This window comes from Hemicordylus capensis, chromosome 2 (assembly GCF_027244095.1).
Source record: "Hemicordylus capensis ecotype Gifberg chromosome 2, rHemCap1.1.pri, whole genome shotgun sequence".
Lineage (NCBI taxonomy): Eukaryota > Metazoa > Chordata > Lepidosauria > Squamata > Cordylidae > Hemicordylus > Hemicordylus capensis.
Window position 1 is genome coordinate 399,548,517 of NC_069658.1, and position 17,789 is coordinate 399,566,305.

General features: G+C 48.4%; 1 protein-coding gene across 3 annotated transcripts; it reads left to right on the top strand.

Annotated features, from left to right (window-relative positions):
• Positions 1–394: 394 nt before the first annotated feature.
• TMEM235 (transmembrane protein 235) lies at positions 395–14,563 on the top strand. Of its 3 annotated transcripts, XM_053299880.1 has the most exons (4): positions 395–873; positions 9,087–9,167; positions 10,339–10,476; positions 13,850–14,563. In XM_053299880.1, the coding sequence occupies exons 1-4, from the start codon at positions 648–650 to the stop codon at positions 14,080–14,082; spliced, it is 678 nt and encodes a 225-aa protein (XP_053155855.1). In that variant the 5' UTR covers positions 395–647; the 3' UTR covers positions 14,083–14,563. The 3 variants fall into 3 exon arrangements, with proteins under 3 accessions (XP_053155855.1, XP_053155856.1, XP_053155857.1); XM_053299881.1 differs by lacking the exon at positions 10,339–10,476; XM_053299882.1 differs by lacking the exons at positions 9,087–9,167; positions 10,339–10,476.
• The last annotated feature ends 3,226 nt before the right edge of the window (positions 14,564–17,789 follow it).

Sequence of the window (17,789 nt, forward strand, 5' to 3'; positions counted from 1 at the left end):
GGATCCATAGGCATCCTTACAAGGCAATGAGTCATGTTGAACTGAACGGGACAGCTTAGGAGGCAGCATGAACACAACTGGGCCTGGGGGCTTACCCCACTCCACCCTCTAAGCCTTGAGTTTGCTGGGTTTCAGCAACTAGCAGCTTTTTGCACTCACTGCATCGGAATTAGGGGCCCCAGTACACTTGAGTGCAGGGGCAGCAAAAGGTATCGTGATGCCTGAGGCATAGCACAAAATGTTGCTTCGCCCCAAGCAGCCCCTGGTGCGGGCCAGCCTCCTTTCCCCAGGAACCGGTGACGCTTGCAGAGTGGAGGCGCTCTTTGCAAGGGTCAGCTAGCTTGGTCCCCAAGAGCTGCTCACTCCAGTGGCAACCGCAGGGGGCATCTTGAGCAGAATCTGCCGCCCCTCGCCTGCTGGGGTGGGCAAAGACTCAGCCAGGCTCTCCCGCTCGACTCGGCAGCAAGGAGAGGAGCGCCGGTCGGACGGCTGCCTTGCGTTTCGCCCGCGCCTGTCTCTGCAAACGTCCGTGTGCGGCGGGGTGGCTGAGCCGCGGGCAGAACGCGGGCGGCGCCGGGTCTGCTCCACATCGCGTGTCTGTCGCGCGGCACAGAGGAGCTCCTGCGGGCAGCGGCCGAGGAGGCGCGATGGGCTCACGGTGCGGACGAAGCGCGGCGGCGCTGCCTCCCGGCGCGCTCTGCCTGGGCGCTGCGCTCAGCGGCGTGTGCAGCTTCTGCCTCTTGGCTGCGGCCATCGGCACCGACTACTGGTACTTGGTTCGGGTCGACCCGGCTCCGGCGAGCAACCTCACCACCAGCGCTTGGGACGCCGAGCAGCTGAGTTCGCATGCCGGACTCTGGCGCCTTTGCGAAGGTAGGCTGAGCGGCGGGCGGACACTGCTGCTCGCCTCTGGCCTCTGTGCTGGTGGCACCTCCTCACCCCCTTGGACTCGCAAGACGGGGAGGAGTAGCCCAAGGGTGGGTCACCTGGGTCACCCCCCCCGCGTTGTTTCCTAAAAAGACCCCGTTGGGCTTGGGGAGGTGGGGATGCTCGCTCCTCCCCCGCTCCCTCGGTGTCCGCCGCCTCCCCTTTCCCGAAGATCTCCGTCGCGTGCGTGGGGACGAGAAGCTCTTGATTCTGCTTCGCCGGCTGACCAGGGTTAGCGTGGGGAGTTATTCTTGAAGTCGCCGCCGCCGCCACGTGTCCTGCAGTGGCTGATGGAAGAAGAATGTGCATGAGGGGGGAGGAGGAGGAGGAGGAGGAGAGGACAGGACTCCGGTGCCGGATGGATGGATGCTTGTATTTATTTGTCATGTTGATATACTGCCTGCTATGTGCATCCCTAGGCGGTGTACATAATCTAAAAGACAACAAATGCAAAAAATAGAATTGTTTTTAAACAATTCAAACAGCTTTACAGAAGGAAAGCAATTAGACAGTTTAAAATGAATTTTAACTAAAAGCCTGAGAAAACAGGTGCGTCCTGAGGGTCTTTTAAAAAGCAATTGGAGATGGGGAAGAATAGTTTTATTATGACAGGGAGTCTATCAGGGGCGTTCCAAGGTTGGAGTGGGCCCGGAGATGAGATTTTAAAATGGGCCCCTCACTGCCTTCCTCTCCTTCTCCTGGCCCCATGTCTCTGCTGCAGAAGAGCATTAAGGACACGTGTAACAGATTAACAGAGGACAGGAGACTACAGTTACCGGGTGTAAACAACAGCAGAACCAAACCATACAGCCATATCAACTTTGTGAAATATAAGGGGGCAATTCATGCCTGCTACCACAAGACCAGCTCTCCTCCCCTTCTGTGGGTTCCAAAGGAAGCTTCTGTTCCAAGCTTAACCATTTTTGTCAGGGCTGTAGCATGGCAGGATTTTCTTTTTAAAAAAACACAATATTTTTCATTTGTTCATTTAAAATGAACAGTAATATCAACAACATTAAAAATATACAAACAAAATTCAGTGTTCTTAATATCAAAAGGGGCATATAAAATATCTACATCCTTTTGAACTGACACATTTAATATCATATCATCTTTAACTGCTCTGATTCACCTCCATGACCTCCTTGCTGTTTGTTCTCCAAAAATCAGCCACAGCCAACACATTCATCCCCATCCAATGTTCCCTTTAATTTTTTTCAGCCATGAATAGAATGTGTTTTGTTCTGGGAGGCAGTATCAAAGCAGTGTGCCCACATGTGCATTATTATATGCCACTATAGATGCAACACACACACTCGGTCCATTTGTCTCAATATAAATGTGCCTCTAATAAACCCCTATTAAAAAGTGAGAAATGTACATTCAGCAATCAGTTCAAACATCATAAAATGAAAAGCCAAAGAAGTGTATGTAGGCTGCAATGCCTGAACCAATTTCCTTAATAATTTTTTCTTAAAATAGCCTCCCAGTCATACATTTGCAGAATAGTGTAGAAATAACATTCAATTTAAACCATTAGATACTTTTACAGCACTTCATCTGAAATTGAGAATGCTGTTCACACTTTATTCTATAGATATGTAATGACTTTAGTCATTATATATATTTCTTTTAAAATTATTATTGCATGTATAATGGTAGAACATCAACATTACCTTGACACACCACATTCATGCATAATTAAAATTCCAAGAGGATATTTGATTTAATACACAGATAGGTTAAAGAGAATTTAAAGAGATAGTACTGGGATAGGTTAAAGGAAATGTATAAGAGATAGTAAAAGGAATTTAAAGAGGTCATTGGTGAGAGGCTATGCATGCATGGAAGAAGGGGTGTATCTAGCGTAGGGCAGGCAGGGCACGTGCCCCAGGCGCCACTTGAAGGGGGGCGCCATTTTTGAAAATTAATTAATTTAAAATTTTTTTTTAAATGGCCACCAAAAACAAAATGGCCACCGTGCATGCTCAAATGGCCTCTGTGAGGCCCTAGGCTATGCCAGGACTTGCAGAGGCCATTTGAGCATGTGTGGTGGCCATCTTGTTTTCAGCAGCCATTTTTTAAAAAGTTATTTTAAAAAATGGCCACCGCACATGCTCAAATGGCCCCTGTGAGGCCCTAGAGGCCAGTGGGGGGAGGGGGAACCTTTGCAGACCCCATCACGGCCCTTAGGAAGCCCCCCAAAGGGACTACAGGTTAAAAAAATTAAAATTTTTAAATATAATATAAGTCACTGTACACATATTCAGATTGGCACTATGTACAGAGGATCAGGGCTTGTGAATACTGAGCTGAAGCTTATGAGCTAGGATTGTATTCATTTGCTCTTATTTTGCTTGTGATAAATGAGTTAAATGCGATGTCTTAATAATATGGCTATTAATGGTGAGTTTGTCTTTGAATCAGTGTGAAATCCTTAGTATTAAGCCCCACTGGGAGCTTCTTGCTCTCTTTCTCTCATTTTAACTGCCTTTCTGAAAGACTAGAATATATTCCAAGCAGTGACACAGTTTACTCTGCATATCCTTTAATTATTTTCAGAGTATCTGGGAAAAGTCAAATTTTAAAACCTATGTAATAGTGATGCTACAATGCATACTTGAGAATTAGACAGGCACTTCTGTTTAGTTTTCCAAGTACACCTCCACATAGTATTTGGGTATTTCATGAGCCCCAGCATACTGAAATTTGTAGTTTTCCAGCATTTTTTGGTCTGGCTACATCCACTGCTAAATAGTTTTTGAAAGATTAAAAGATTAACGAGTTTGACTTGTATTTTTCAGTTGATATTATGGTAAAGTTATCTGAAAGATGGGTGTCAGATGTTTGGACAGGGGGCGCAATTTCAGTGCTTGCCCTAGGCTCTATTTTCCCTAGATACGCCTCTGCATGGAAGTAATGAACACAAACTGGGAATAAAAACAGGGATGTAGGATCATGCTGGTTTCTGGGAACCTAAACTCTTTGGTAACAGAAGCACAGTGTGAGCAACAGTATTTGGCAACCTTTGCAGCACCAAAAATATGAAACTATACAAGACAGGGTGAGAAATTAATGGCTATCACACAATATATGAAGGCAGAGGGAGCAAAGGAGGCAAAAGGGAGATGGGGAAAGGAGAGTGAGAGAGAGAAGGAATATACAATTGGAAGGGGATGCTGTGAGACAGCATAGGAGGCAAAAAGGAGATGGGGAAAGGAGGGGGGAAAGGAGGGCGAGAGAGAGAGAGAGAGAACATACAGTTGGAGAAGACATTGTGGGACAGCATTGGTGGCAAAAGGGAGATGGGGAAAAGAGAGAGAGAGAGAGAGAGAGAATGGAACGAACAATTGGAAGGGAAGGGAAGACGCTATGGGATCATAGGAGGCAAAAGGGAAATGAGGACGGGGGGGGGTGTAATGGAAGGGAACAAACAATTGGAAGGGAAGGGAAGACTCTGCCAGTCTGGTGGAGAGTTACCCAGAAACACAGGATTAAGCCCCCTCCCTGTCTCCACCCAATCCCCCCATCCTTGCCACTTGCTCTGTCTGCCTCCATAGCTATTGTTCCCCCCACCCCCGCGCTGCCTTTCTCCACCCATTGCCTGTAGTCTTCCCACCCTCCACCTTCGCTGCTCTGCTCTCCCCACTCTCCCCCTTGGCTGTGAAGTCCACATGGCAGCGGTGACAGCAGCAAACAGGTGAGGCGACCCTGCTCTGGAGCTTCTCATCTCCTCCAAGTCCTTCCCCTTCCCGCCCCCTTCTTTCAATGCCACCGGCCGGCTGTTGGCCAACTTTGCCGCTGCCTAACTTCCTGTGTGCCTCCCTACTGCTCAGTCAGGGAGCACACGAGGCAGGCAGGTGGCTGCTGACCCGCCCACCCTGCCCAGACCAGGAGAGAGAGGGGCGCAGATGCAGCTTCTCAGGTCTTGCCTTGAAGGCAAGGGAAAGGGCCCCTGTCATCCTCATCGCACCAAGGCTGCCGGTCAGTACACGGCCTGCCCAGGCAGCAGGCTGCAATCGGGCGGGTGCTAGGGACGGGTGTGACTTGCCTCTGGGGGGCCCTTTGAGGCAGCGGGCCAGGAGACAACTGTCTCCCCTTGCTTAATGGATGGTACGCCCCTGAATCTATCTGTTCCAAAGCCCTGGAGCAGCCGTGGTCCGAGTCCCCCCACAACCCTAACCAGACCTCCCGCCAGATCATCTGGGGCAGGGTTCATGCCAAAACACACTGGATCCTCAGTGCTTCCCAGTATAAGACTCCTGAGAAGAAGTGGTGGACTCCAGACTCCTAACAGTCATTCATGAGAGCAATTTCCTCTCCATCTTCCTGTTTTTCCTAGGCAGTTCATTAATTCCTTGAATTCCAGGGCTGCTGGGATGCCTTGTTTCCAGGCATCTGTGACATACTAGAGGCATATGATGGATATGCAAAATCCAGGAGAATTAGGGGATGCTGATTGCAAAGAACACAGGCCCCCTCTCCCCTAGCTACATCTGTGAGTAAGAGGCTCAATTGTAGTAATGTACCATGCCAGGAATGACATCCTCCGCTACAAGGAACAGCTCAAAAGAATGAAGCAAGTAATCTTTGAATGAAACTATCTGAAATGTTCGCTTTTCAAAGGAAGCAAAGTAATGCCCCCCCCCCCAGTTCTTTATGTTGCTTCATCGGGGCGGGGGGTGGGTGGGTGTTCCTTGGAGGGATGAGCAAAGTACGCCAGGAGGTATACTCCCAGTAGGCTCACCCAAAGCACAAAGGTCATCCTAGCTGCCCAGCTAAAGCAAGCAGGCACCTATATTGGGCAGGGGCGATATAGGAAGGTGCTGGAGGTGGACGATGACTTCAGTGACAACGGCAAAGGCATCACTTCATACTGCGTGGGAGAAGACAATGGTAAACCACTCCTATATTTTACCAAGAAAACCATATGGATAGACAAAATGGAATGATTGTCAATGTCGTGCCAGATGATGGGCCCTTCAGGTCGGATGGTACTCAACATGCTACAGAGGAAGGGCGGAGGATCTCTCAGAGTATCGATGGTGTTAATGATGCGGTTAGACTAAAGCCTTTTGGACGTCTAGCAGCTGATGTTGCCGTGCGGGAAAAGAAAATCCGAAGCTGCAAAGACAGAATTACAATGGGAATGTGGAATGTAAGAAGCAGGAATAAGAAGCTCGACACAGTGAAAGATGAAATTAATCGACTACAGATTGACATCTTGGGCATGAGTGAATTAAAATGGACTGGAATGAGACACTTTCAGTCAGAAAATCATACTGTTTACTTACTACTCAGGACACAAAAACCAAAGGAGGAATGGTATTGCTTTCATAGTCAGGAAGGATATATCAATGACAGCACTTGGGTACAATGCGGTCAGTGACTGACTAATATCAATTGGATTTCGTGGACAACCCTTTAACACAACAGTTCTTCAAGTCTATGCCCCAACAACTGATGCAGAAGAAGAGGAAGTTGATGAGCTTTATACTCAAGTTCAGTCTGAAATTGACAGAACATGCAAGCAAGATGCTGGTGGTTGGAGACTGGAATGCCAAAGCTGGAAAAGGTAAGGAGGAAAACACAGTAGGCTATATGGCCTAGGAAACAGAAACAAAGCAGGAGAACTACTTATTAGTTTCTGCCAAACCAATGATCTCTTCATTGCTAACACATTCTTTGAACAACCAAAGTGGCACCTATATACATAGACGTCACCAGATGGAGTACACAGAAATCAAATTGTTTACATTATTGGTACAACAAGGTGGAAGAGCTCAGTGATAACAGCAAAGACATGGCCGGGGGCCAACTGTGGAACCAATCATGAACTGTTCATGTGCAAGTTCCAAGTCAAGCTAAAGCAGAAAAACAAAGTTACAGCTTCCACAATATGATCTTGAGAATGTACCCACCATTTTAATGGAAAACATCAGGAACCACTTTGGAGTTCTGAACTTCATTGATAGGGAACCAGAGAAACTGTGGAATGAAATCAAAGAAGTTGTTAAGGATGAATGTGAAAAGAGACTGCCAAAGACCAAGAAACAGAAGAAAGCAAAATGTATGTCAGAACAAACAGTGGAAATTGCCCAGAAGAGGAGAGAAGCCAAAGTCAAGAAAGATAAAGACCTCAGGAAGGAACTTAATAGGGAATTTCAGAAAGCTGTTAGAAGAGACAAGGAGCAATACTACAATTAGGGATGTGCAAATTGATTCGAGTACAAATCAATTTGTACCCGAATCTAGCTGTTTCAGGTGATTTGGAGACAAAACAAATCACTCCTGTGGTTCATTGGCTGGATTCAGGTACAAATCGAATCGTGCCTGATTCAATTTGAATCAATTTGAGAGTTGGATCCCTCCTATTAATGACCCCAGATTCCCAGCTTTCATTAAAAAGAAAAGAAAAGAAAGAAAAAGCTAAGCTCTTGTAGAAGTGGAGTTATGGAGCAAAATGTGTGGTCACTATTTTTCAGGTGTTTGGATTCTTTGGTGTATAATAACTTTCCCTCAATGAATCCCCATGAGGATTCATTAGTAAATACCTTCATTTCTTCTATTCATTTTGACTGTTTTTTCTACAGTGCCAACTGCCATGTGCCAACTACACCCCTCTCCCACCCACAAGGCAGAGGGGTACTACTCAGTTTATGTTCTAGGATTTTTTTCAAGTGTTTAGGCTCTTTGGTGTCTAATAACCTTTCCTCATAATGAATCCCTATGATGATTCATTACACACACTGGTGGTTGGAGACTGGAATGCCAAAGCTGGAAAAGGTAAGGAGGAAAACACAGTAGGCCTATATGGCCTAGGAAACAGAAACAAATGGATCATAGAACAAATCAATCCAGAATTTTCACTTGAAGCACAAATGACCAGGCTCAAACTATCATACTTCGGACGTATTATGCGAAAATCCAGCTCCCTTGAGAAGTCCATCATGCTGGGAAAAGTTGAAAGAAAGAGAAGAAGAGGACAACCAGCAGCAAGGTGGATGGACTCGATTACGACAGGAATGAATGCACCACTGAGAGACCTTAAAGGCCAAGTTGAAGACAGATCATCCTGGAGAGAATCTGTGTGGTTGCTAAGAGTTGACACCGACTTGATGGCACTCAATCAATCAATCAATCAAAGTAATGCTGCTCCACTCTGATGTCCAACATGAGTTTTGCCATCCCTGATGTCACAGTTGGGTTAATGATGAATCAGAAGCTTGGCAGGGGAGGGTTTCCACCCATTAAATCCTGCCCAGAGCCTTATTCTGTCCTCTAAACTGTGCTCTCTCTAGTGCACAGTTGAAGCTAGAACTATACCCTTTGCAGAATGCAACTTTTGGCATTGCTATGGGCCCTACACATTCTGGGATTTTTGAACCTTTAGGGAGCAGCAGGGGTCTTTGTTGCATAGCATCAGCTTGCACTACTCTCTCTCTCTCTCTCTCTCTCTCTCTCTCTCTCTCTCTCTCTGTGTCTAGTTCTCTAGGCTGCCAAACATAGGGTGACAGGTTTTACCCCCTGAGGAGTGCACCACTGCCCAAGTTCCTTTAGGTGCCTCAGGCACCTGGAATAGATGAGAAATAAGAAGGGATGAAGCAACTGCTGTGGCCACAGTCACAAGCAGATTCGTGAGGAGGCTTGCTGGTTGGTGACTCTGAGAAATGAGCTGAGGTCCCATTTAAACAAGTGAAGCTGCCTTGTACTGAGTACCTCTCCAGGGTTTCAGACAGTGGTCTCTCCCAGTCCTAACTGGAGATGCTGCCAGGGATTGAACCTGGGCCCTTCTGCATGCAAAGCAGGTGCTCTGCCACTGAGTGATGGCTCTCCATTTACTATCCCCACCTCCTCAGAATGCTTCCTTCTGAAAAGCGCTACAGCAAGAACCCCAGACATTACCTGAATAAATGATTATTTGGTGCCAAAGGCAGGTCAGCATTGATCCCAGTATTGCATCTGCCTCTATCTAGTTGGCTCCACTTATCTGATGAGTTCTAGGCATATGTTTCTGTCCGGGATGCAGTCGAATATCCTGCCCAAGTCGGTCTAGTGGAAGGAAAGGCCCATTCCAGCATTGTCAACTCTGTTGCTCTAGTACGTCAGTTATGCAGCTTCCCCATTTGACTCTGCTCCCTTCTCTGTCCTCTCCCCAGGGTGGAATGCCTGCATGCCTCTGATTGACCCCTTTGGCACACAGAGTAGGCAAGTTCCAGCATCACTCCAACATCTTATCTGTGAGTAGGAAACCTAATAGGGGCTTAGGCCTCTGGAGGGAGGGGTAGGAATCTTCTCTGTGTATCAGAAACATTTCCTCTGAGACAGGTGGCTCTGACTAGTTGGGAAGCATGGTGGAAGCTGGCTGTTGAACGTGCATGTGGGAGTGCCTTACAGTGAGTCAGACCGTTGGTCCACTGACACCTAGCTCAATGTTGCCTTCACGGCATGGCGGTGCCTTCCCAGGATTTCAGGCGGGGTCTTTCCCAGCCTCGTCTGGAGATGTTGCCAGGCTAGCAATACAGCTGGGAAAGACCCTTGCCTGAAACCCTGGAGAGGAGTTGCAAAGCACAGCTTGGGGCAGGGGGGCACAAAACAGCAAGGGGCCAGTGTATTTGGTCTTTTAAAGACAACTTCTATTTGTAAAAAAAAAAAAAGGGGGGGGGGAGGGAAGGTTCCCCTAGCCCTGCCCTGCCCATCCACCCCTGGTTATGGGCCTGCCACTGTGCCCATCCTCCTGTCTGGAACCTTCTATAGCAAGGCTTGGCTGGGGGATACCCCTCTTCTCTCTCTGTGGGGAGTTTAAATTGATGGGGGGGATGCTGCTTGCAGAGTTCTTCCCCCTCAGAGGATAGGAGGAATGGACCCCACTGCATCACACCTCCCAAGGGCTGACGGGGGGGGGGAGGATGGAAGGAGCCAGCCACCCCTGGGAGACTCTCCATCAGCAAATGGGCTTTCCTCTCAGAGTTCCCTGCATCATTGCAAGGGGCTCTGGAAGGAAGTCTATTTGCCAGTGGGGAGGGCAGGAGCAGGCAGCAGCAGCAGCAACAGAAGCAGCCGCCGCAGTGTGAGACTCTTGCGCTGCTCCCTTCTCCCACACGTCTCCCCATTTTGCAAGGGAACATCCCCCAGAGATGGTCCTGGGACCTCAGGGGCCATCCATGGGTTCTTGGGTTGGTGCCTGACTTGATAGGCTTACTTTGCCACCCATTCTCTAGCCACTCATGGATGGGCATGATTTCTGATTTTGGGAGGTGGGAATAGTGGGGTTGCTTGTCTTTTGAGAGAACATATCACAGGGCCGTCTAGAATAGTTTAAGGCCATCTAGTCTTAACTTCCAGAACCCAGCCAGGATTCTGTTTCCTCCGCTTGATGACCATCACCACTGTGCTGTATCTCTTGGCCAGGCATGCAGCGAGCCTTTGTGGTTCTGCTGCCACTCAGCCTCATCTTGGTTGTCTTTGGCTGGATCTGTGGGATCATCGGTTCCTTGGCCCGGAGCTCCCAGCTTCTGCTGTTTACAGGCTGCTATTTTCTGCTGGGTGGTGAGTGAAGCTACAATCGAAGAGCTTATTCATTTACAGTTCTATGCCGCTCTTCTTCCCAAAACCTCAGAGCAGTGTGGCTGGCGCAGAGTCAGCCCGTGAGTTTCATGGCTGAACAGGGTTTTGAACTTGGCTCTCCCTCGTCTTCGTCCAACCCTCTAACCACTACACTACATTAGGAGGCTTTGCGGGGGAGGGGTCCACCATGAGTTTGCCCCACATGGCAAAATGCCATTGAACATCTGCCCAGATTTTGTTCATGGGGAGTGTACCAGCCTGAGGCTGCCACTGACCAGAGCAAAACAAGTATTAAGGTGTTTTATCATTGTGGCTATTTATGTTGTGACCAGACCTTTGTTGCTATGGAAATGACATTCTGTCTCATTCCCAACTCCTGACCTGTCCTCCCTCACCTTCTCTTTGTATCCTCAACATTATCAACAAGGCCCTTCATTGCTCTGACTCATGAGGACGCCTGACTAGAAGCCCTCTACAGTGGTATTTTGACCAATTGGTAGAAGCAAGCTTCCTTGGCTGGTGTAGCTGGGCTCCTTGCAGGGAGTGACTCTGCAAGCTCTCAATGCCTGTTATCCCTCAGGTCACCAGTCCAAGACTAGCTACAGGCTCCATTTATGACCATGTTTTAGCATTAATATGGCTGTGCTAAGATGTAAGTGTATGATTAATTTTTCACAGGACCCTCTGCTCACAGTAGCCACCTCCACCTCCATGCTGTGTGGTAATGGAGTTTGGCAAGAGGCTTCTTTGGGAGTGAGACATGGAACTTAGATGCTCCACACATACATAACCCATTCTCCCTTGACAAAATGGCTGACTTACTGTGCAGGTTGCAACGTGTTGTTCGTGCAATTGGGCAAAAGTGCTTTTGGCACTAGACACAAGAACGGTGCACGCACACAGTTGTGGAGTGTATGGCCATTGCAAATAATGCTGTCAACTGAGCAGCCACGTTTGTGCAATCTTTTGCACTCAGTGCAACAGCACTCTTGCACAACTGCATGAATTCTACATTGCAACATGCACATAATGTTGCACAGTGTGTCAGCCAGTGGTCCTTCAGCAAACCTATGATAGCCATAGGTGAATGAGAGGACCTTTAATTGTCTGAAAAACAAATCTTGATGATTGGATCTTGGAATATTCTATGGCTTACATACAGAGTTATGAAAAATACATATTTCTATGTATTGGAGATAGCTGACCTGGCAAAGCCTCCCTCAGTTTGTAGGCAATTTGAGCCAGTAGCTTTGAGAGTGGAGAACTGCCCCATAGCCTAAGACTTCAAAGTACTCAATAACAATGGCTCCGCAGTGTAGTCCCAGATGTGTGTCCTAAACCAGTGATCTTGTGAGCCAGAACTAATTGTGCTACTGACCTCTGTTAATTTTTATTTATGCATTATATTTGTACACTGCCCCAGACTTCCATCTCTGGGCAGTTTACAGCAACATAAAATAAATGAAAACAGAAACCAAAACCTTAAAACAATTTAAAACCACAAGTCTAGTTAAAAAGCTTGGGTGAAAAAACAAGTCTTTAGATACTTTTTAAACGTTGTCAGAGATGGGGAGGCTCTTATTTCAGAAGGGAGCACATTCTAAAGTCTTGAGGCATCAACAGAGAAGGCCCATCCCTGCATAGCCACCAAATGAGCTGGTGGCAACTGCAGACAAACTTCTCCGGATCATCTCAATGGGCACTTGGGCTCATAGTGAAGAAGACATTGAGGAGATTCTCACAATCCACTAAAAGCAGGCTAAGGGAGCCTAGCCCTCTTTTAGTGGATCGTGTGCTGCCATGGGAGCCACACAGCTCCTGGCAGCAAACCCCACTAATTCCCCCTCCCCTTAGGTTTTTTTTATTGTGAGTTGCCACGGAGCGGCTCCACGCTGCTCAACTCACAAGGACACTCCCGGCAGGGAGGCTAAATGCAGCCTCCCGGCTCGGGGGTCTCTCCAGCATGCCCTGTGTGCTCACGCAAGGCATGCTGGAGCTTCCGGGGGCCGCATGACACCCGAATTCCTCAGCCTCCACCGGATCCGTAACGTAGCCGGCAGTCATGTGGACGGCCAGTTCGGCCACTCGCAGCCGACTGACGGATTGTCTGTGAGGAGAGCGGCTAAGCCCGCTCTCCTCGCAAACCCCATCTCGACGGTTCCCACTGATTGTGGGAACCTCCTCATTCTCTTAAATATCCAGGACCTAAGCTGCTGCTGCTGCTGCTGCTGCTGCTGCTGTTACATTTACATCCCGCTCTTCCTCCAAGGAGCCCAGAGCGGTGTACTACATACTTAAGTTTCTTGTTCACAACAACCCTGTGAAGCAGGCTAGGCTGAGAGAGAGGTGACTGGCCCAGAGTCACCCAGCTAGTATCATGGCTGAATGGGGATTTGAACTCAGGTCTCCCCGGTCCTAGTCCAGCACTCTATAGGATATTTGCTTGGCTCTGAGATACCAGCTAGAAGTTCAACTTAAAAACTCTACAACAAATTAATTTTGTTGTAGGTTAATTTTTTTAGCAGAAACTAAAAATGCTGGGCCAACAAAACGTGAACAACTTGATTGTACAAAACACTTATGTTCTAAATAGCTTGCAAGGGGTCACTTCTCTTTAACGTGATAGTAGAGGCTTGAAGCACAGCTTGGCAGCTATGAGATGCACTGAGGTCTGGACTAGACTCCCAAGCTACTTTGTTTGCAGAGGTCAAGCCCAGCCCTTGCCCTGCTGAGCTGCATTTCTCTGTCACGTGGTGAGAGGGGCAGAGAACTGATGGGTCGTTCTCAGAGAGCCTTGCAGGCAGCAGGCTGAAAACTGAAAGAGCTGACATGGAACCAACTCCCAGGAGAGTGCTGATAAGAACTGTCTTGCTGGATCAGTCCAAAGATCTCCCAAGTCCAGTGCTCTGCTTCTAGTATCAGTCAGTGAGATGCCTCTGGAAACTCACCATCAGGGCCTGGAGATACATGCCACCCCTTATTGTTTTGTCTCCATCCTTGAGCAATGAAAGATATATTGCTTCTGACCAGGAGGGAGGTTCCATTTAACTATCCAGCCCCAGCACAGTACCTCCAGTGACTGTGGCTGGTGTCTATCGTATGATTCTTTTAGATTGTGAGCCCTTTGGGGACAGGGATCCATCTTAATTATTTGTTATTTCTCTGTGTAAACTGCCCTGAGCCATTTTTGGAAGGGTGGTATAGAAATCGAATGAATGAATGAATGAATGAATGAATGAATGAATGAATGAATAATATCATGGTTATTAGTGGAATGGAACCTCCCCCTTCAGAGGCTGTCACTGCCGTCCAACCTACTGTTTTGATCACACCTGCCCCTTTTCTTCCCCTCCAGCTTTGCTGACACTGTCGGGGACCAGCATCTACATCTGCTATTCCAGGGCAGCATACACCGAGACAGTGCGCATGTTTGACCCGCAGCACTTCAAGCACGTCCACATTGCCTTTGGCTGGTCCCTGGCACTTGCCTGGCTTTCTTTTGGCACGGAGGTGCTGGCTGGCTGGCTGCTTCTCCTGGCTGCTTGGGGGCTCAGCCTGAAGCCAGAGGGAGACTCAGTGGTCATCTGATACGGGGAGAGAGATGGCAGGGGATGCAGCATTGCCAAGGCTGTGACCTCATCCTGCCCCACATGGATACCCTCCCTTGATCCTTCTGGTGGGAAATTCTGAGGTTGCTCAGTCTGGCTGCAGCTCCAATGCACTCATGGGTTGTGAGGTTACAGAATCAGGGGTATGCCCCCAAAGTAGAAGGGTCTGCCCGTGGATGTGCTAGGCAGAGAGCCCAAGTTGACAAGGCACGCCAGTTGCCATCTCTGCTTGATGGCTTTGTGGAATGCTGGGTGGGGCAGAGCTTAGAGTTCCTTTCCTGGGCTGCTGGTGTGCAGACAGAGCGAAGTGGGCAGGCAACAAATGCCCTTTATCTGCTCCCCCGCAAACTGCGGCAGCTTTGCCATGTCCCTTGATCTATGCAGCTAGCACTCCTCCCTGAAACATGATTTTCTGTCTGTCCTCCTTGATGCATGCGGTAACTCTTTAAATAAAGGGCTCCAGTCAGACTTGCTATTTTTTGCACAAGTTTCCTTCGGTCAGGAAGGGGCATGGGTCTTTAATCTGCTGGCAAAGGGAGAGAACACAATGTGCAGCAAGAACAGGAACTGCGAAGGCCTTCCTGCCCCAGGTTCGTGGCTCTGGTGTGGCCGCTGTAGCCCAGTTATTCTTCTAGAAGTTCCACAGGTACTGGATGCCGCCGCCTGCTTCCGGGACACTCTGGCCTGATGCTTCTGGGCTACTGCAAAGTGCGTACATGGGAGTAAAGCCATCATTTGTCCTGCTGGGCCTCTTGCTCCCTTCCAGGAGTGATACAACAATGCTGGTCCTGGAAGTCCTTTCAAACAGAGAGGTGCAGGGAGTGGAGGCCCTTTTGTGCTGCAAAAGTGTTTTCCTCCAGCCACAATGCAGCTAGGGAGTAGCCCACAACAGGTCTCAGCTGGCAGATGGCCCTAAGTGGGGCTGAAGCATCCTTGAGAAACAAAGCCCTGTACCATCTGCACCAGGCAGCGAGCCTCTTTAGAGAGACCCTGTCTTAGTGCCTGCGACTTGGAAGCAGAGCAGGACTGGTGACAAGTCACAGAGTAGCCCCAGCTCCTGTGGAAAGCTATAGGGATTCAGCATGGAAGAGATGCTTTGGAAACCAGCTGGGCCTTCTGTGGCTGACCCCTCTCTCAGGGCTCAAATGATGGGCTGATTCAACTGAAAAATGGCCAGGCAGCCAGCAACCAATTTAATGGAACGGAAGGGTGCTTGAGCCAAAGTGGGAGCTTGGAGTCCTACTTTAGTTAGAGCCCATGCTGGCATTTTAAGCTGCTAACCCCTCCTGCCACTGGGCTGCAACCTTTGGCTCTAGCCAGGCCAATACTGATTATGCGTGCATGTGTCAGGGTGGGTCTGACATGCCCCACAGGCAGTGGCAGCACCAGAAATAAAATTGATGGGTGCTTATAAAGGGCAAAGTACCTTTCTGGGTGGGCGAGCCGTATCCCACAGATTAGATTTCTGAAACAGAAAGGGAGGAGCAACTGAGGGCCACCTGCTTTGCAGAGGAGGCACTTGCCCCCATTTCTGGAGCCACCCTTGCCCACAGAGTGGAGGAGGCAGAGATTGGGATCTCCTTGGGTCGTACTGTGGGGCTGGATGGTGCAGGGTCCCACTGGCAAAGAGCTGTGTCCAGCTGGATGTGTCCTCTGCTGCTTTAATTAAAGAAGTGGAAGGAATGAGGGGGTTTACAGAGGTGGTCTTGGTTTGTCCTCACCATAGAAAGTTTCAGCCCAGGGCCTGAGGACCTGAAACCTCAACCCTAGGTGAAGGTTTTTCTGTCTATTAGATCGCTCCTGCTGCACCAGATGCTGCCTCTACATCCCCCACAAAGAGGAAAGAGGCGTGCTCTTGGCTGGCCCCACTCTTCCTGCTGGGCTGATTCCAGCAGTCAGGCCATACCCTATGTTTGGACACTACTGTAGGAAGGGGTGGTTGCATGGATATGGAGGTTGCAGAGAAGCTAAATGAGTTCTTTGCGTTCGTCTTCACGGCAGAGGATACTGAGCATATACCTGTTCCTGAACCAGGCTTTTCAGGGATAGAGGCTAAAGAACTGAGTCAGATAGAAGTGACAAGAGATGATGTTCTAAACTGTCTGGGGGAAAAAAAAGAAAACTAGCAAATCGCCAGGGCCGGATGACATCCACCCAAGAGTCCACAAAGAACTCAAATGTGAAATTGCTGACCTCCTTGCTAAAATATGTAACTTATCCCTGCAATCAGACTCTGTACCGGAGGACTGGAAAGTAGCAAATGTAACACCGATTTTCAAAAAGGGACCCAGGGACGATCCGGGAAATTACAGGCCAGTTAGCTTAATGTTCATTCCAGGCAAATTGATGGAAAGGCATCCTCAAGGATAGAATTGTAAAGCACATAGAAGAACAGGCCCTGCTGGGAGTGAACCAGCATTGCTTCTGCAAAGGTAAATCTTGCCTGACCAACCTTCTGGAGTTCTTTGAGAGTGTCAACAGGAAACGGAGAGTAGGGATAAAGTGACTTTTCACAGTGGAGAGAAGTAAGAAGTGGGGGTCCCCCAGGGGTCTGTACTGGGACTGGTGCTTTTTAATTTATTCATAAATGATCTAGAAGCAGGGGTAAGCAGTTAAAAATTGAATTTGCAAAAAAAAGAAGAAGAAGAAGCAGGGGTAAGCAGCGAGGTGGCCATATTTGCAGATGACACCAGACTCTTCTGGGTAGTGAAATCCAAAATGGATTGTAAGGAGCTCCAAAAGGATCTCTCCAAATTCGGTGAGTTGGCAACAAAATGGCAAATGTGGTTCAATGTTGGCAAGTGTAAGGTGATGCACATTGGGTGAAAAACTCCAACTTCAAGTATACGCTGATGGGATCTGATCTGTCAGTGACTGACCAGGAGAGGGATCTTGGGGTCGTGGTGGACAGCTTGTTGAAGGTGTCGACTCAATGTGCGGCAGCTGTGAAAAAGGCCAATTCCATGCTAGGGATCATTAGGAAGGGGACTGAAAATAAGACGGCTAATATTATAATGCCCTTATATAAAACTATGGTGTGGCCATACCTGGAGTACTGCGTACAATTCTGGTTACCACTTCTGAAAAAGGACATTGTAGAACTGGGAAAGGTGCAGAAGAGGGCAACCAAGATGATCGGGGGCCTAGAGCACCTTTCTTATGAGGCAAGGCTACAACACCTGGGGCTATTTAGTTTAGAAAAAAAGATGACTGTGGGGAGACATGATAGGGGTCTTTAAAATCATGTATGGTGTGGAGAAAGTAGATAGAGAGAAATTCTTCTCTCTCACACATAACACTAGAACCAGGGGTCATCCCATGAAATTGATTGCCAGGAAATTTAGGACCAGCAAACAGAGGTACTTTCTTACACAACACAATCATGGAATCCTCTGCCACAAGATGTGGTGACAGCCAACAACCTGGATGGCTTTAAGAGGGGTTTGGATAACTTCATGGAGGAGAGGTCTATCAATGGCTACCAGTCGGAGGGCTATAGGCCACCTCCAGCCTCGCAGGCAGGATGCCTCTGAGTACCAGTTGCAGAGGAATAACTGCAGGAGAGAGGGCATGCCCTCAACTCCTTCCTGTAGGCTTCCAGCGGCATCTGGTGAAATAGGATGCTGTGTGAAACAGGATGTGTGAAACAGGATGCTGGACTAGATGGGCCTTGGGCCTGGTCCAGCA

Bases quoted from the DNA above. Each gene is read 5' to 3' on its own strand.
- TMEM235 (XM_053299880.1), top strand. From the start codon at position 648: ATGGGCTCACGGTGCGGACGAAGCGCGGCGGCGCTGCCTCCCGGCGCG. The intron at 874-9,086 runs GTAGGCTGAGCG...TCCTCTCCCCAG, and splicing joins ACTCTGGCGCCTTTGCGAAG to GGTGGAATGCCTGCATGCCT. The intron at 10,477-13,849 runs GTGAGTGAAGCT...CTTCCCCTCCAG, and splicing joins CTGCTATTTTCTGCTGGGTG to CTTTGCTGACACTGTCGGGG.